The sequence below is a fragment of the Sebastes umbrosus genome, chromosome 18 (genome assembly GCF_015220745.1).
Source record: "Sebastes umbrosus isolate fSebUmb1 chromosome 18, fSebUmb1.pri, whole genome shotgun sequence".
NCBI classification, from domain to species: domain Eukaryota; kingdom Metazoa; phylum Chordata; class Actinopteri; order Perciformes; family Sebastidae; genus Sebastes; species Sebastes umbrosus.
In genome coordinates this window covers 2,230,282-2,249,923 of record NC_051286.1, presented here as the reverse complement: position 1 = coordinate 2,249,923, position 19,642 = coordinate 2,230,282, and the positions used below count along the sequence as shown (strand labels likewise).

The 19,642-nt window shown below is 44.3% G+C and overlaps 1 protein-coding gene across 1 annotated transcript; it reads left to right on the top strand.

Annotated features, from left to right (window-relative positions):
• The first annotated feature begins 258 nt into the window (after positions 1–258).
• On the top strand, positions 259–16,842 carry LOC119477386 (putative leucine-rich repeat-containing protein DDB_G0290503). The gene is made up of 5 exons (XM_037751462.1): positions 259–930; positions 1,030–1,717; positions 1,919–3,162; positions 14,520–16,537; positions 16,685–16,842. The coding sequence occupies exons 1-5, from the start codon at positions 625–627 to the stop codon at positions 16,695–16,697; spliced, it is 4,269 nt and encodes a 1,422-aa protein (XP_037607390.1). The 5' UTR covers positions 259–624; the 3' UTR covers positions 16,698–16,842.
• The last annotated feature ends 2,800 nt before the right edge of the window (positions 16,843–19,642 follow it).

The following is a 19,642-nucleotide window of genomic DNA, read 5'->3' as shown; positions in this document are numbered from 1 at the left end:
TTAATGTTTGTTTATAAGCTAGACCCTGGCTTCCTGTCATTTTGCATTGTGACATCACATTGCGTTGTCATGGAAATCACATTGCGTTGCCATGGAAATCACATTGCGTTGCCATGGAACTCACATCATGTCATGGGAATGGAAATGGCTTTGATCTGATTTTGTGATGTCACAATTTTGTGATGTCACCATTAAAGGCGTTGATCTGATGTTGTGATGTCATCATTCCTTTCATCTCTAATTCTGGAGTCCAGCTTCAGAGCCAGCCAGAGACAGTTCTTGACAGTTACTTCACAAGTCCAGTCAAGTGGATTTGCCACAGAGACTCAGAGAAGCAGTCTTTTACAGATAACGACAGCTAGAGAGACACAGATAAGTCTCTCATTCTCTCTCAGTCTGCTACAGAGAACTACATTCAGTCTTCTACGCACAACAAGTCTACAACAGAGTGCAATAGACAGAAGACACAATCCAAGAAACGGGGTAACGGTAGTTGGCGGTGTTTTGGCCTAACCAGCATCCCATTGAAATACCAATAAGGGCCAACAAGCACCTCCTCAAAATCAGGGTCAACCGGCACCTCTGCCAAATTTACATCAAGGCAAACCAGCCCCTGAGAAAAATATGCATCGGGCTAAACTGGCACCTCTGCGAAGTTTGCATCAGGGCAAACCGGCCCCTCTGCCAAATTTGCATGAGGGCGAACTGGCACCTCTGCCAAGTTTGCATCAGGGCAAACCGGGCCCTCTGCCAAGTTTGCATGAGGGCAAACTGGCACCTCTGCCAAGTTTGCATCAGGGCAAACTGGCACCTCTGCCACCTGTGCATCAGGGCAAACTGGCACCTCTACCAAGTTTGCATCAGGACAAACTGGCACCTCTGCCAACTGTGCATCAGGACAAACTGGCACCTCTGCCACCTGTGCATCAGGTTAAACTGACACCTCTGCCAACTGTGCATCAGGACAAACTGGCACCTCTGCCAACTATGCATCAGGACAAACTGGCACCTCTGCCACCTGTGCATCAGGGCAAACTGGCACCTCTGCCACCTGTGCATCAGGGCAAACTGGCACCTCTGCCACCTGTGCATCAGGGCAAACTGGCACCTCTACCAAGTGTGCATCAGGGCAAACCGGCACCTCTGCCAAGTTTGCATCAGGTCAAACCGGCACCTCTGCCACCTGTGCATCAGGACAAACTGGCACCTCTGCCAACTGTGCATCAGGACAAACTGGCACCTCTGCCACCTGTGCATCAGGACAAACTGGCACCTCTGCCACCTGTGCATCAGGGCAAACTGGCACCTCTGCCACCTGTGCATCAGGGCAAACTGGCACCTCTACCAAGTTTGCATCAGGGCAAACCGGCACCTCTGCCAAGTTTGCATCAGGGCAAACCGGCACCTCTGCCACCTGTGCATCAGAGCAAACTGGCACCTCTGCCACCTGTGCATCAGGGCAAACTCGCACCTCTACCAAGTTTGCATCAGGGCAAACCAGCACCTCTACCAACTGTGCATCAGGACAAACTGGCACCTCTACCAACTGTGCATCAGGGCAAACTGGCACCTCGGCCACCTTCAAATCAGGGCAGACCGGCACCTCTACCAACTGTGCATCAGGAAAAACTGGCGCCTCTGCCAAGTTTGCATCAGGGCAAACCAGCACTCTCTGAAAAACTCAAAGAGACCACTAGCCAGCTGCAGCTCAAAGGAGGTGAACTCCTAGACAGCGAGACTGCTTTGAAGAACAGATCTGCAAAGGACCTGACCGAAAAAGAACAAGCCCAGAAGACACTGCAGCTGGAACTCCAGAAAAAGGTGGACCAGGTGAAAGATGAGCTCCACCGCAGGGACAATGAAGTAGAGGGTCTCTCTCAAAAAATCAAAGAAACCAGCCAGCTGCAGCTCAAAGGAGATGAACTCCTAGACAGCGAGACAGTCTGGCAGGAAAAATTCAAAGCTTTGAAGGACAGATCTGCAAAGAAGCTGGCCAAAAAAGAACAAGCCTGGAAGACACTGCAGCTGGAACTCCAGAAAAAGGTGGACCAGGTGCAGGATGAGCTCCACCGCAGGGACAATGAAATAGAGGGTCTCTCTCAAAAACTCAAAGAGACCAGCCAGCTGCAGCTCAAAGGAGGTGAACTCCTAGACAGCGAGACAGTCTGGCAGGAGAAATTCAAAGCTTTGGAGGACAGATCTGCAAAGGACTTGGCCGAAAAAGAACAAGCCTGGAAGACACTGCAGCTGGAACTCCAGAAAACGGTGGACCAGGTGCAGGATGAGCTCCACCGCAGAGGTGATAGAATAGAGGGTCTCTCTCAAAAACTCAGAGAGACCACTAGCCAGCTGCAGCTCAAAGGAGGTGAACTCCTAGACAGCGAGACAGTCTGGCAGGACAAATTTAAAGCTTTGGAGGACAGATCTGCAAAGGACCTGGCCAAAAAAGAACAAGCCCAGAAGACACTGCAGCTGGAACTCCAGAAAAAGGTGGACCAGGTGCAAGATGAGCTCCACCGCAGAGATGATGAAATAGAGGGTCTCTCTCAAAAGCTCAAAGAGACCACTAGCCAGCTGTCGCTCAAAGGAGGTGAACTCCTAGACAGCAAGACAGTCTGGCAGGAAAAATTCAAAGCTTTGGAGGACAGATCTGCAAAGGACCTGGCCGAAAAAGAACAAGCCCAGAAGACACTGCAGCTGGAACTCCAGAAAAAGGTGGACCAGGTGAAAGATGAGCTCCACCGCAGGGACAATGAAGTAGAGGGTCTCTCTCAAAAAATCAAAGAAACCAGCCAGCTGCAGCTCAAAGGAGATGAACTCCTAGACAGCGAGACAGTCTGGCAGGAAAAATTCAAAGCTTTGAAGGACAGATCTGCAAAGAAGCTGGCCAAAAAAGAACAAGCCTGGAAGACACTGCAGCTGGAACTCCAGAAAAAGGTGGACCAGGTGCAGGATGAGCTCCACCGCAGGGACAATGAAGTAGAGGGTCTCTCTCAAAAACTCAAAGAGACCACTAGCCAGCTGCAGCTCAAAGGAGGTGAACTCCTAGACAGCGAGACAGTCTGGCAGGAAAAATTCAAAGCTTTGAAGGACAGATCTGCAAAGAAGCTGGCCAAAAAAGAACAAGCCTGGAAGACACTGCAGCTGGAACTCCAGAAAAAGGTGGACCAGGTGCAGGATGAGCTCAGTAAGACAGTCTGCAAGAATGCCCAGACGCTGGCCAATAATCAACAGCTGGAGAAACAATTACAAAAGGTGCAAGAGGAGAATAAGGACCTGGCCGAAAAAGTCCAACGGATGCACACAAGAGTGAGACAGATGGAGGTTGACCTGGCCAACAAACAACATCGCTGGGAGACCAAAATCAAACAGTTGGAGAAGGACAACGAGGACTTGGAGGAGCTCTGTCTGAATCTGAACAAGAAGAGGGGTTTCTTTTCCCGCAAGAGGGACACCGAGGACAGACAGGAAGAGTTACAGAAGTTGAAAAGCAAAATGCATGACAAGAAGATGAAAAAGAAAGAGAAGGAGAAAGCTCAGATGAAACCAACAGATGAGAAGGTGGAGATCAACCTTGAGGAGCAGACGGAGAAGAGGATGAAGTCTTTCTTGAGCCGTCAGTGTGACGGCGAGAATCAGGTAGAGGAGGCTGCTGGTTGTTCAGCTCAGGCTCCTCCTCCCTTCTCCTCTCCTACCTCCCTCCAACCCCACCTCCCTCCTTCATCCACATCACCAGATGACTTCATCATTTACCATCCCCCTCCACATTCCCTCCTTCCTGCGTGGTTGATCCCGGTGCTCAGGTTCCCTTTCACAAAATCCACTTCATCATCAAGAAAATCCACTTCATCATCAAGCGAATCCACTTCATCATCAAGCAAATCCACTTCATCATCAAGCAAATCCACTTCATCATCAAGCGAATCCACTTCATCATTAAGCGAATCCACTTCATCATCAAGCGAATCCACTTCATCATCAAGGAAATACAAAAAGTGACTTTTCTGTAAGGGGTTTCTCCTGAATGCTCAGGCTTCCCTTCCACAAAATCCACTTCATCATCAAGGTTTCTCCTGAATGCTCAGGAAGGCTTCCCTTACAATCAAAATAAATTAATCAAAAATAAATAAATTTAAAAATCAAATAAACAATCAAATAAAAGTTCAATGTGTCTGTCAGTATAAATACATTATTTTATGATATTATGGTGGCTATAGAATCACTGGTATCTGTTTATGATTTAACACTGAAGCTGATCAATAAAATGATCAATGTCACGTAATAAAAGATGTTCCAAATGGTATTTTAGGCGCCAGTGAACAACAAGAGCTGGTTCTGTCTCCGGTGCTTGCTGTTGTTTCCCTTTTCCCTGGTGTTTTTTTGGTTGAGTTGCTGAGTGATTAGAGGGTTATTCAGTTCACCTGTTGGGCAGGGTGTGGGGACTGGCTCTTAAATGATAGTTGAGAGCAGCTTGGTGCATTCCCCTCTTGGCCAATCAGGGTGTAACGACGCCCTTTCTGTAGGGCTTAAAAGAGGAGGGAAACTGCACACCCAGTGTCATTCTGATCTCTCCTTCACTCAATGCAACATGTGTTATCAGCTTTACCAGAAACTCTGGTCTGTTTTGGGCCCTTTTGGGATTCTGTGATCTTTGTGTTTTGTTTGTTGAGAGTGTTGACTCTCCTAGTTGGGGAAATAAGTTAAGTGCCAACCAATTGGGTTACCTGCACTGGGACGTTTAGGTACTATTTGTGCAACGATCTGGCTTGCCTTACAATAGCCTAACGCCTGCAGGCTGTATTTTTGTATTCTATTCATTTGTTGATTTTCAATGAAACCCTTTATACCCATTTCTTTTAGTGTATTTTATTTGGGAAAACTTTAAAGGAGGGTAAAAGGAAAAACACAAACCAATATTTCAGTTTCCTTAATTGTTTGTTATTATAGAGGCATTTGTTCATTATTATTATTAAGAAGGCATTTTATTTTATATTATTATGTGGATGGGAACTGTTTTTCAGTCTTCTGACTGAACAACTAAAGTCTGGGGAACTCAGTACCGCCACATGTTTATGATTTAACACTGAAGCTGATCAATAAAATGATCAATGTCACGTAATAAAAGATGTTCCAAATGGTATTTTAGGCGCCAGTGAACAACAAGAGCTGGTTCTGTAATAAACAATGATATTCTGCAGTAAAAAACATGTGACCTTCATTATTTCTAATATTACCATTATTTACCAGTAATGTCATTTAATTGTTAACAGTCATTTTTGTTTAATAAAGTATACTACTTTTTCATAAGGGTATGAACTATAGTACAAGTGAATAGGTATACTGTTAGGTTCTGAAAATACATTTTATATGCTTTAACTTATTAGCCAATGATTTATGTTTTACATAAAGCTCCTTTTGCTATTTAACTTGATGTTTTCTGATAATAAAAAATAAATAAATAATGAAAATGTTTTTTTCTTGCATTCCTCCACGGTGAACGCTGAATATTAAATAAATAATATTACCAAACTGAATTGATATTAATTAAATATATAGTAAATATCAGCACCACTTCTTTCCTTGTTGTCCGTTGTAACAGTGGAGTCTATAGTGTCAATACCTACCTACCTACTCTGCAATCAAAACCTCACAATCCTTTTTTCAAAAACGGCATTTTTGCAAGAAAGCGATTGCAGCACTTGAATATAACTCTTTCAAAAGCAGCGACACTTGTGTCTTTAGCACTTTGAATAACTTGTTTAATTGTTCTCATACAGGCTTCTGTACAGCACAGATCTACTCACGTTTCAATGAACACAAAAATATAAAAGCCTTTAAAAAAAAAACTAGATCAGCAGGAGCCGGTTGATATTTCACTTTTACCAAAGAACAACTCGCACACAGTGAACCCAGACGTGACGTAGATAAAAACACACCTACTTAAAGTTATGCTTGGATTTTTAATGTGTTTATAATCTTTACAACAATCACATTTCTGATCAACGTGCTGAATACCTGACGTGTTCTTTTCCTACATATAGAAGCAGGGCTGCACAATTCATCGAATATCAATCGCGATTTTGGCTTCCCACAATTAAATGAACACGATTGACTAACAGCTGAACTAACAGCCAGCCACCGGGGGGGAGGGGGGTGATCCAGATGTTTTCGGCTTTACTTTTGGGGAGCTGTCACGCCGCTGCATGTGCACCCTACAACGGCAGCCTGTTAAAAACTCCCCTAAATGTGGCTGCAGTCCAGAGTAGAAGAGTGATATACTGTTTTGATATTACTTGTTTTGCCCGTCAAAATGAACTCAGGTGAATATTTGAAGTCTTATTTTGATGCAACGATTTGTACATTAGCAGGATTGTAGCACAACACGGACGTGAAAGCAGTCGGTTTATTTTAATGTGAAATATTTTGTCCCTAAAAATTAGGGATGCACCACAGACCGAGTACAAGTACTTACATTTGGGTACTCGCCAATACCGAGTATCGATACGAGTACTTCTCTGTGCAAAAAGACCCTCGTTAACAGCCAGCTGGAGGGTGTGAGCGACACACGGCAGGCTGGGGAGTCCCGCATACGAGGCGGTGCGCCACGAACTGGCTCTAGGTCGGCTTGGAAAGGTTCGGGGCGAAGGTGCTTCCCGGGGCCGTGGCCAAAGTGTCACCGGGGCGGACTGTCCTCAGTGCGGAGCTCGGCCAACGTAAAAGGTGCCAGGGATCTGCGGCGATGTCGGCAACCCACCCGACCCGTCTTGAAACACGGACCAAGGAGTCTAACGCACGTGCGAGTCAGAGGGTGCAAGCAAAACCCTGTGGCGCAATGAAAGTGAGGGCCGGTGCGCGCCGCCTGAGGCGGGATCCCGGCCCCGCGGGGTCGGGCGCACCACCGGCCCGTCTCGCCTGCACCGTCGGGGAGGTGGATCGTGAGCGCGTGCGATAGGACCTTAAAGATGGTGACGAGAGGTTAACGTCACGCTGCCGTAACGTTGTATCGGAGCCGTCTTGCGAGTATGAGTACATGAGCATAGTATCGGCCCCGATACTGGTATCTGTGCATCCCTACTAAAAATCAATGAATATTCGTGATGAAATAGCCTCATCGTGATCTCAATATTGATCAAAATTGTGATGATCATTTTGGTCGTAATCGTGCAGCCGTACGTATGAGGAAGATTAACGCCACACTTTGATTAATAATTCATATATTCAAAATATAAATCGCCACAAGATGATTTTTTATTTAAAAACAGCACAAAAATATGAGAAAGGAGAAGTTACAGTATCATATAAATGGAGAGAGATAATGAACTCCTCTGTAAAGTGAATAAACTGATTGTTAAAGTCCACAAATGTGTGATCCACACAGTATTTATAAAAATGTAAAATAGTTTGGGATCACTGAAAACTCGTGGCACCGAACTCGGCCTCGTGTAGAAACTGCTGGATCTTGGTTCGGACCCACGACTGTTTCTCTGCAGGGAGTCTCCTCATGGCCGGAGCCAAGCTCAGTAAAAACAGCGTGACATCGTCTCTCTGGTCCAGATCCCGGTCTCTCTGAGCCTCCCTGGCCTCCATCCTCCTCAGGCACTCCTCCAGCAGACCGTCGCCGCTCTTCCTCTTGGCCCGGGTCGGCCTGGTAGACGCAGCGCCGCACTCCTCCTCGCCATCGGTTTGGTCCAACAGCTCCGCCACCTCAGCTTCCTGCTCTTCGGTCTTCAAGTGGTTCAGCCTGGAGGCGGCGCAGGACGGCAGCGGGCCGCGCTGCGTCTGAAGGTGATGGAGGTCGGGCTGTAGGACCGCCGCCGCCAGCGAGGACTGAGCGAGAGGCGTCAGCTGGTCTGAGGGCTGCGAGGAAGATTGTGACGAAGCTAAGGACGCGGCTAGAGACGTCACCGACTGCATCATCACCTCAAACAGTTCCTTCATGTTGTCGTGTTGTTGTACTTGTACGCAGTCGTCCGAGGTCACCTCCATCTTTGCTTCTTTCAATCGGACGGCGTCTCTGCTGGCAGAAGACGGACGCTTCCTCTGGACGAACTCTGAGGATGATGATGATGTTGTTGTCGTGGCGTCTACTACGGAGATGTCTACAAAGACAAATAAAACAATCACATTCAACTTTCATCCCACAGCTGTGATGTGTTTTTAGGGATTTGAGTTGAACATTTTATTTGTAATAAAACTGTGAAGTCACTGGGATTCATCAGCAAACTAAGAAGTTTCAGAAATGTTTCTTGTTTATTAACCTTATATTATTCCGTGATTTATCCCTCATCATTGTTGAGCATCTTCTTTAAATCTTAATTACTAGACAGGTTAATCCTCTTCACATGGCCAGTACTCCCTCAGATATCGTGGTGTACAAATATGGAACACCAAAACGCATCTTATCAAGACCTCGTTATCCTTAGAATATCAAAACGTTTAATTCATGATGTCTAATTATCTTTTGATATGTTTAGATATATTTACTTTTTCTCTGTACTGTTTTTTTTTATGTATTTCATTGTTTTTATTGGATTGTTTTCCACTGTTTGGTTAGTTGTTCTGCTCATTTTGTGTGCTTCTTGTTGTTGTTCAACTTTAATAATAAAAGCCTGTGGGCTTCTTGACCTCTCCTGACACTTTTCTTATTTTTTTATTGACTGGATTTTGTGCAGTTTTATGTGTGTGCGTTGATTTGAGTATCACCAGTTGCTTAATTTTCCCTGGATAGGATTTCTTTGTTTCCCTGGCACAGCGCGGGAATAAATAAACTAGAAGGGCACTGGGAGAGCGCAGACCTCCACCAAGGCCAAATGGCCTACAGTATGTCACAATGTTAACAAAATAATTTATGTATGTGCCCAAAATGTATTGAGGCGCCAGGGGTCTGCGGCGATGTCAGGCACACACCCGACCCGTCTTGAAACACGGACCAAGGAGTCGAACGCACGCTTGAGTCAGAAGGTGCAAGCAAAACCCTTTGGCGCAATGAAAGTGAGGGCCGGCGCGGCTGAACCCTAATGACTTTGGTGATCCTCTGACTTTTCATCTAGCGCCACCATCAGGGCAAACTTTTAATGTGTTCAATACTTTGGTTTATGACCAAAATACCTGCAGAACTGGTGCTAATTAGTAAATCTTACCACGCTAACACACAACTGTTACTATGAGCCTGTTAGCATGTTGGTGTTAGCATTTTCTGAATCTCTTAACCCTTGTGTGGTGTTCATGTTTTTGTTACTCAGCCAATGTCCGCCGGTCTGTTGGACCCACCCCATTATTGGGTTTTTAAATCAATACAGCCATAACAATTTATGTAAAAATACTTAACAGATGTTTACTTTATCCCAATTACAAGCAATATAGACAGGTTCATATTTGCCATTTACTTCTGTAGGATATTATTTATGAACAAAAGTGCTATTTGTTTTTTGTGATAAAATGTAATAAAAAATAAAAATTAATTATAATAAAGATATGGGTGGAAAAAAACATTTATCTTGAACAAATGTAAATGAAACAATGTTTTTATTGATGTTTATTTCTTTGAACTTCATTAGAAATTCATGTCAGTCTACACAACACGAACCCCATTGAACACATAGCCTATTCATGCCAGCTTATACAACACATGAGGGGCAGAGTTTTACTGTGTGTGTGTTGCATCTTTTGACATCCATATTTCTCCACTTGCTGGCTGCTGATGGGCTCGTTTTTGAGCTGCCTGATGGACAGTCTCATCCTCGTCTTCATACTCATTGTCAGACTCTGAATTGACAGAAATGTGATCCTAATATTCTGAAAACTCTTCCTCTTCATCTTCATCTTCCAAAAGTTCTCTCTCTTCTAAAATCATTTTCTAAAATCAGTGTTTTTGCCATCTTGATCGATTGCGATAAGGAGCCACACAGCCAATTTGCAGCTTGGATATAGTGCGAGACAATATAGACTAGTTCTCGCAAGACAGAGGGTAACATGTGCGAGAATGTGGGAGCGGACAGGTGTCGGTGCTTGAAATGTAACAACCTCATGCGGGAACAGCAGGAGCAGAAAGACAAAACTCACACACACACACACACACACACACACACACACTTACAGCAGGCCCAGGTCAGAGGATGACCGAGTGTAGGTACTGTACACAGCACCTACACTTTCAGACGCAATAGTTGCTAGCATGGCTAAAGGGAGGATGTAAGGGCAGTCGAAGCAATGAAATATCTCCACAACCATTAGATGGATTGCGATGACATCCACAACAGACATTCGTGGTATCCAGAGGATGAACCCTAATGACTTTGGTGATCCTCTGACTTTTCATCTAGCGCCACCGTTAGGGCAAACTTTTAATGTGTTCAATACTTTGGTTCATGACCAAATACCTGCAGAACTGGTGCTAATTAGCAAATCTTACCACGCTAACACACAACTGTTACTATGAGCCTGTTAGCATGTTGGTGTTTGCATTTTCTGAATCTCTTAAAATCAACCCCATTCATCTATTTATTCTTCTACTCCATCTCCATCCAAACCTTGTATCTATACTCTGACCCAAGATAACACTTTGTGTGTGTCTGTTTCCATTGTCAGGTACTTCATACCCAACATGCAGTTCAGTTTGGCTGCAAACATCCCAGTGGACCAGAACCAGCTTGAGAATGCCTTCAATGCAGACGATCCTGCCCTTGTGAAAACAAAGCTTGAAAGTGATGAAGTGTACGAAGGTACCAATGTGGTTGTAGCAAAACCTAAACATATGATCGGGTATGATGATCATGCAGAGAACATTGTACTGGACAAAATAGGTCCTTTAGTTGCCGGAAGTGAGGGTAATAGGCTGATCTTCTATTCTTACTTTTCTCCATGTGCTGATAAGTGTGCAAGCAAGACCCATCCCTACAGAATCTTAAGGAAACTTAAAAAAGTCTTTGATGCCTATTGGGAAGATTCTGCTTTTGTGTTTACCAGAGTATATGACATGAATGGTGACATTACTGAGGGCAATATTAAAGAGAGCCTTACAAATCTTGGAAAATCTGTTGGTCAAAACAACATATTCCGTTGCTACACGCCATACAAAAGTGTATTCACATGCATCAGCTGCTTCATCGATGGAAATCTTGCAGAGGCGTGTTTTAAAAACTAGGCATTTAAATGTGTCTAAGCCTCAACAAGGGGCGTAGGGGAGTAGAAGTGATTGAGGTCCAATTGATGGAGATCCGAACACAAACACAACTGGGTAAATTGTGTTTTTAAAAAGATTATATATGCTTAACAACACGCTTTCTCCTTTTAACTAAGCTTATTGCACCGACACAAACTCTGTATTTACAGTACTGATGTCATTGTACTCTGTATCTCTGTAAAGCATTGTTATGTTTGTTTTTTTTCCCCCCACATTAAAGCTTGGCTCAGCATCGACTCTGGTCATTTTCTATTCTGTGTGTCAATAATTAGCATGTATGTCTGTCTGACAGATTTTGATGATTGAATGGATCGTTTTGCATGTGACGGCTCAAACAATGAAGAGATGTTTAGTAGTTGTGAAGAGGACGAGAACTTCACTGAGAATCAACTCGTCAGTTTTAATCAGCGAGACATGTGCAAGTGGTTATTGTACTTACTCTTCTGTACATGTGCCAAAGCGCGTGCAATTTGCTTGAATGAATGAGAAATTAAAACCTGTTGTGAACAACAAACTAATTGTTCAGAGGTTTAAAGTTATTGTTTTGAAAAAAACATATTTCTCATTCAAAAATTGAGCCAAAGCGAATGAGAAAAACTGTGAAACACTGATATGGTTGCACATATGAAGAAATCCTAAATACTATAAATGCATTTTGCTCAATGAATTGCTAAAATAACCATTTAAGAATTTTGAACCACAATATCAAATGCAAGAAAAGGTCTTGCAGAGTATTGTTACTTTTATATCATAGGTTAATAAAAAATGCTTTTGTAATAAATCAAAATACATTGTGTCAATGTGGAGGAATACACTTCTTAGTTTAACTGTTTTCATTTGTGAAGTTAAACACAGCAACCAGCTGGGGGAGTACAGGGGGTCTTTACGGGAAGATATCAGGTCAGCAGTAAATGTCACATAGAAGTGTGGAAGCTGGGAACCTGAAAACTAATTTGAGATGCAGCTCAGCACTGTTTGTCAATTTGCTCTAGTCATGAATCAGAATAAAACATTAATTAACTAATTAATCAAACTATATTGTGAAAGTGTAAAACAGCTTAGAACATTATGATAGAAGTTACACAGATTTGGTGCTAAATGTAACCATTTTTAAACCAAGATCTCGAGGAACACCATAGAAAAAGCAAAACTGAATGCCATATAGGTACTTTTAGTGTAAATAAGGTGCCAGAGTGCATAAAAAAGCATCAAAATAGACTAACAGATTTTGTTTATTAAATCTCCCGGACCCCCGGATGTGCTTAAATCCCCCAAAATGCTTGTATTTACTAATTAATTTATGATTAACTAAATAAGTAATTAATAATTTACTTAACCAAAATGCAGTTGCAGCTATTAAATACATAATGTATCTGATTTATCTGTCATATAGGCCTAGTGTCAATCCTTTTGCCAAGTTCATTTAGTTAATAAATTAAGTTAATAAGTCAAAGAATTTCAAAATAAAGATGAATTATGGGCTTTTAAATGTTTATTCATTTCATTGTTGCCTGTATTAATGTTTGTTTATAAGCTAGACCCTGGCTTCCTGTCATTTTGCATTGTGACATCACATTGCGTTGTCATGGAAATCACATTGCGTTGCCATGGAAATCACATTGCGTTGCCATGGAACTCACATCATGTCATGGGAATGGAAATGGCTTTGATCTGATTTTGTGATGTCACAATTTTGTGATGTCACCATTAAAGGCGTTGATCTGATGTTGTGATGTCATCATTCCTTTCATCTCTAATTCTGGAGTCCAGCTTCAGAGCCAGCCAGAGACAGTTCTTGACAGTTACTTCACAAGTCCAGTCAAGTGGATTTGCCACAGAGACTCAGAGCAGCAGTCTTTTACAGATAACGACAGCTAGAGAGACACAGATAAGTCTCTCATTCTCTCTCAGTTTGCTACAGAGAACTACATTCAGTCTTCTACGCACAACAAGTCTACAACAGAGTGCAATAGACAGAAGACACAATCCAAGAAACGGGGTAACGGTAGTTGGCGGTGTTTTGGCCTAACCAGCATCCCATTGAAATACCAATAAGGGCCAACAAGCACCTCCTCAAAATCAGGGTCAACCGGCACCTCTGCCAAATTTACATCAAGGCAAACCAGCCCCTGAGAAAAATATGCATCGGGCTAAACTGGCACCTCTGCGAAGTTTGCATCAGGGCAAACCGGCCCCTCTGCCAAATTTGCATGAGGGCGAACTGGCACCTCTGCCAAGTTTGCATCAGGGCAAACCGGGCCCTCTGCCAAGTTTGCATGAGGGCAAACTGGCACCTCTGCCAAGTTTGCATCAGGGCAAACTGGCACCTCTGCCACCTGTGCATCAGGGCAAACTGGCACCTCTACCAAGTTTGCATCAGGACAAACTGGCACCTCTGCCAACTGTGCATCAGGACAAACTGGCACCTCTGCCACCTGTGCATCAGGTTAAACTGGCACCTCTGCCAACTGTGCATCAGGACAAACTGGCACCTCTGCCAACTATGCATCAGGACAAACTGGCACCTCTGCCACCTGTGCATCAGGGCAAACTGGCACCTCTGCCACCTGTGCATCAGGGCAAACTGGCACCTCTGCCACCTGTGCATCAGGGCAAACTGGCACCTCTACCAAGTTTGCATCAGGGCAAACCGGCACCTCTGCCAAGTTTGCATCAGGGCAAACCGGCACCTCTGCCACCTGTGCATCAGGACAAACTGGCACCTCTGCCAACTGTGCATCAGGACAAACTGGCACCTCTGCCACCTGTGCATCAGGACAAACTGGCACCTCTGCCACCTGTGCATCAGGGCAAACTGGCACCTCTGCCACCTGTGCATCAGGGCAAACTGGCACCTCTACCAAGTTTGCATCAGGGCAAACCGGCACCTCTGCCAAGTTTGCATCAGGGCAAACCGGCACCTCTGCCACCTGTGCATCAGAGCAAACTGGCACCTCTGCCACCTGTGCATCAGGGCAAACTCGCACCTCTACCAAGTTTGCATCAGGGCAAACCAGCACCTCTACCAACTGTGCATCAGGACAAACTGGCACCTCTACCAACTGTGCATCAGGGCAAACTGGCACCTCGGCCACCTTCAAATCAGGGCAGACCGGCACCTCTACCAACTGTGCATCAGGAAAAACTGGCGCCTCTGCCAAGTTTGCATCAGGGCAAACCAGCACTCTCTGAAAAACTCAAAGAGACCACTAGCCAGCTGCAGCTCAAAGGAGGTGAACTCCTAGACAGCGAGACTGCTTTGAAGAACAGATCTGCAAAGGACCTGACCGAAAAAGAACAAGCCCAGAAGACACTGCAGCTGGAACTCCAGAAAAAGGTGGACCAGGTGAAAGATGAGCTCCACCGCAGGGACAATGAAGTAGAGGGTCTCTCTCAAAAAATCAAAGAAACCAGCCAGCTGCAGCTCAAAGGAGATGAACTCCTAGACAGCGAGACAGTCTGGCAGGAAAAATTCAAAGCTTTGAAGGACAGATCTGCAAAGAAGCTGGCCAAAAAAGAACAAGCCTGGAAGACACTGCAGCTGGAACTCCAGAAAAAGGTGGACCAGGTGCAGGATGAGCTCCACCGCAGGGACAATGAAATAGAGGGTCTCTCTCAAAAACTCAAAGAGACCAGCCAGCTGCAGCTCAAAGGAGGTGAACTCCTAGACAGCGAGACAGTCTGGCAGGAGAAATTCAAAGCTTTGGAGGACAGATCTGCAAAGGACTTGGCCGAAAAAGAACAAGCCTGGAAGACACTGCAGCTGGAACTCCAGAAAACGGTGGACCAGGTGCAGGATGAGCTCCACCGCAGAGGTGATAGAATAGAGGGTCTCTCTCAAAAACTCAGAGAGACCACTAGCCAGCTGCAGCTCAAAGGAGGTGAACTCCTAGACAGCGAGACAGTCTGGCAGGACAAATTTAAAGCTTTGGAGGACAGATCTGCAAAGGACCTGGCCAAAAAAGAACAAGCCCAGAAGACACTGCAGCTGGAACTCCAGAAAAAGGTGGACCAGGTGCAAGATGAGCTCCACCGCAGAGATGATGAAATAGAGGGTCTCTCTCAAAAGCTCAAAGAGACCACTAGCCAGCTGTCGCTCAAAGGAGGTGAACTCCTAGACAGCAAGACAGTCTGGCAGGAAAAATTCAAAGCTTTGGAGGACAGATCTGCAAAGGACCTGGCCGAAAAAGAACAAGCCCAGAAGACACTGCAGCTGGAACTCCAGAAAAAGGTGGACCAGGTGAAAGATGAGCTCCACCGCAGGGACAATGAAGTAGAGGGTCTCTCTCAAAAAATCAAAGAGACCAGCCAGCTGCAGCTCAAAGGAGGTGAACTCCTAGACAGCGAGACAGTCTGGCAGGAAAAATTCAAAGCTTTGAAGGACAGATCTGCAAAGAAGCTGGCCAAAAAAGAACAAGCCTGGAAGACACTGCAGCTGGAACTCCAGAAAAAGGTGGACCAGGTGCAGGATGAGCTCCACCGCAGGGACAATGAAGTAGAGGGTCTCTCTCAAAAACTCAAAGAGACCACTAGCCAGCTGCAGCTCAAAGGAGGTGAACTCCTAGACAGCGAGACAGTCTGGCAGGAAAAATTCAAAGCTTTGAAGGACAGATCTGCAAAGAAGCTGGCCAAAAAAGAACAAGCCTGGAAGACACTGCAGCTGGAACTCCAGAAAAAGGTGGACCAGGTGCAGGATGAGCTCAGTAAGACAGTCTGCAAGAATGCCCAGACGCTGGCCAATAATCAACAGCTGGAGAAACAATTACAAAAGGTGCAAGAGGAGAATAAGGACCTGGCCGAAAAAGTCCAACGGATGCACACAAGAGTGAGACAGATGGAGGTTGACCTGGCCAACAAACAACATCGCTGGGAGACCAAAATCAAACAGTTGGAGAAGGACAACGAGGACTTGGAGGAGCTCTGTCTGAATCTGAACAAGAAGAGGGGTTTCTTTTCCCGCAAGAGGGACACCGAGGACAGACAGGAAGAGTTACAGAAGTTGAAAAGCAAAATGCATGACAAGAAGATGAAAAAGAAAGAGAAGGAGAAAGCTCAGATGAAACCAACAGATGAGAAGGTGGAGATCAACCTTGAGGAGCAGACGGAGAAGAGGATGAAGTCTTTCTTGAGCCGTCAGTGTGACGGCGAGAATCAGGTAGAGGAGGCTGCTGGTTGTTCAGCTCAGGCTCCTCCTCCCTTCTCCTCTCCTACCTCCCTCCAACCCCACCTCCCTCCTTCATCCACATCACCAGATGACTTCATCATTTACCATCCCCCTCCACATTCCCTCCTTCCTGCGTGGTTGATCCCGGTGCTCAGGTTCCCTTTCACAAAATCCACTTCATCATCAAGAAAATCCACTTCATCATCAAGCGAATCCACTTCATCATCAAGCAAATCCACTTCATCATCAAGCAAATCCACTTCATCATCAAGCGAATCCACTTCATCATTAAGCGAATCCACTTCATCATCAAGCGAATCCACTTCATCATCAAGGAAATACAAAAAGTGACTTTTCTGTAAGGGGTTTCTCCTGAATGCTCAGGCTTCCCTTCCACAAAATCCACTTCATCATCAAGGTTTCTCCTGAATGCTCAGGAAGGCTTCCCTTACAATCAAAATAAATTAATCAAAAATAAATAAATTTAAAAATCAAATAAACAATCGAATAAAAGTTCAATGTGTCTGTCAGTATAAATATATTATTTTATGATATTATGGTGGCTATAGAATCACTGGTATCTGTTTATGATTTAACACTGAAGCTGATCAATAAAATGATCAATGTCACGTAATAAAAGATGTTCCAAATGGTATTTTAGGCGCCAGTGAACAACAAGAGCTGGTTCTGTCTCCGGTGCTTGCTGTTGTTTCCCTTTTCCCTGGTGTTTTTTTGGTTGAGTTGCTGAGTGATTAGAGGGTTATTCAGTTCACCTGTTGCGCAGGGTGTGGGGACTGGCTCTTAAATGATAGTTGAGAGCAGCTTGGTGCATTCCCCTCTTGGCCAATCAGGGTGTAACGACGCCCTTTCTGTAGGGCTTAAAAGAGGAGGGAAACTGCACACCCAGTGTCATTCTGATCTCTCCTTCACTCAATGCAACATGTGTTATCAGCTTTATCAGAAACTCTGGTCTGTTTTGGGCCCTTTTGGGATTCTGTGATCTTTGTGTTTTGTTTGTTGAGAGTGTTGACTCCTAGTTGGGGAAATAAGTTAAGTGCCAACCAATTGGGTTACCTGCACTGGGACGTTTAGGTACTATTTGTGCAACGATCTGGCTTGCCTTACAATAGCCTAACGCCTGCAGGCTGTATTTTTGTATTCTATTCATTTGTTGATTTTCAATGAAACCCTTTATACCCATTTCTTTTAGTGTATTTTATTTGGGAAAACTTTAAAGGAGGGTAAAAGGAAAAACACAAACCAATATTTCAGTTTCCTTAATTGTTTGTTATTATAGAGGCATTTGTTCATTATTATTATTAAGAAGGCATTTTATTTTATATTATTATGTGGATGGGAACTGTTTTTCAGTCTTCTGACTGAACAACTAAAGTCTGGGGAACTCAGTACCGCCACATGTTTATGATTTAACACTGAAGCTGATCAATAAAATGATCAATGTCACGTAATAAAAGATGTTCCAAATGGTATTTTAGGCGCCAGTGAACAACAAGAGCTGGTTCTGTAATAAACAATGATATTCTGCAGTAAAAAACATGTGACCTTCATTATTTCTAATATTACCATTATTTACCGGTAATGTCATTTAATTGTTAACAGTCATTTTTGTTTAATAAAGTATACTACTTTTTCATAAGGGTATGAACTATAGTACAAGTGAATAGGTATACTGTTAGGTTCTGAAAATACATTTTATATGCTTTAACTTATTAGCCAATGATTTATGTTTTACATAAAGCTCCTTTTGCTATTTAACTTGATGTTTTCTGATAATAAAAAATAAATAAATAATGAAAATGTTTTTTTCTTGCATTCCTCCACGGTGAACGCTGAATATTAAATAAATAATATTACCAAACTGAATTGATATTAATTAAATATATAGTAAATATCAGCACTACTTCTTTCCTTGTTGTCCGTTGTAACAGTGGAGTCTACAGTGTCAATACCTACCTACCTACTCTGCAATCAAAACCTCACAATCCTTTTTTCAAAACGGCATTTTTGCAAGAAAGCGATTGCAGCATTTGAATATAACTCTTTCAAAAGCAGCGACACTTGTGTCTTTAGCACTTTGAATAACTTTTTGAATTGTTCTCATACAGGCTTCTGTACAGCACAGATCTACTCACGTTTCAATGAACACAAAAATATAAAAGCCTTTAAAAAAAAAACTAGATCAGCAGGAGCCGGTTGATATTTCACTTTTACCAAAGAACAACTCGCACACAGTGAACCCAGACGTGACGTAGATAAAAACACACCTACTTAAAGTTATGCTTGGATTTTTAATGTGTTTATAATCTTTACAACAATCACATTTCTGATCAATGTGCTGAATACCTGACGTGTTCTTTTCCTACATATAGAAGCAGGGCTGCACAATTCATCGAACATCAATCGCGATTTTGGCTTCCCACAATTAAATGAACACGATTGACTAACAGCTGAACTAACAGCCAGCCACCGGGGAGGGGGGGGGTGAATATTTTAAGTCTTATTTTGATGCAACGATTTGTACATTAGTAGGATTGTAGCACAACACGGACGTGAAAGTAGTCGGTTTATTTTAATGTGAAATATTTTGTCGGGGATGCACCACAGACCGAGTACAAGTACTTACATTTGGGTACTCGCCAATACCGAGTATCGATACGAGTACTTCTCTGTGCAAAAAGACCCTCGTTAACAGCCAGCTGGAGGGTGTGAGCGACACACGGCAGGCTGGGGAGTCCCGCATACGAGGCGGTGCGCCACGAACCGGCTCTAGGTCGGCTTGGAAAGGTTCGGGGCGAAGGTGCTTCCCGGGGCCGTGGCCAAAGTGTCACCGGGGCGGACTGTCCTCAGTGCGGAGCTCGGCCAACGTAAAAGGTGCCAGGGATCTGCGGCGATGTCGGCAACCCACCCGACCCGTCTTGAAACACGGACCAAGGAGTCTAACGCACGTGCGAGTCAGAGGGTGCAAGCAAAACCCTGTGGCGCAATGAAAGTGAGGGCCGGTGCGCGCCGCCTGAGGCGGGATCCCGGCCCCGCGGGGTCGGGCGCACCACCGGCCCGTCTCGCCTGCACCGTCGGGGAGGTGGATCGTGAGCGCGTGCGATAGGACCTTAAAGATGGTGACGAGAGGTTAACGTCACGCTGCCGTAACGTTGTATCGGAGCCGTCTTGCGAGTATGAGTACATGAGCATAGTATCGGCCCCGATACTGGTATCTGTGCATCCCTACTAAAAATCAATGAATATTCGTGATGAAATAGCCTCATCGTGATCTCAAT

What these genes read in the sequence shown, in the direction of transcription:
- LOC119477386 (XM_037751462.1), top strand. Translation starts at nt 625, where the DNA reads ATGCATCGGGCTAAACTGGCACCTCTGCGAAGTTTGCATCAGGGCAAA. An exon ending in CTCTGCCACCTGTGCATCAG is followed by an intron (nt 931 to 1,029) that starts GTTAAACTGACA and finishes CCTGTGCATCAG; the next exon opens with GGCAAACTGGCACCTCTGCC. An exon ending in AGCTGGAACTCCAGAAAAAG is followed by an intron (nt 3,163 to 14,519) that starts GTGGACCAGGTG and finishes CTCCAGAAAAAG; the next exon opens with GTGGACCAGGTGAAAGATGA.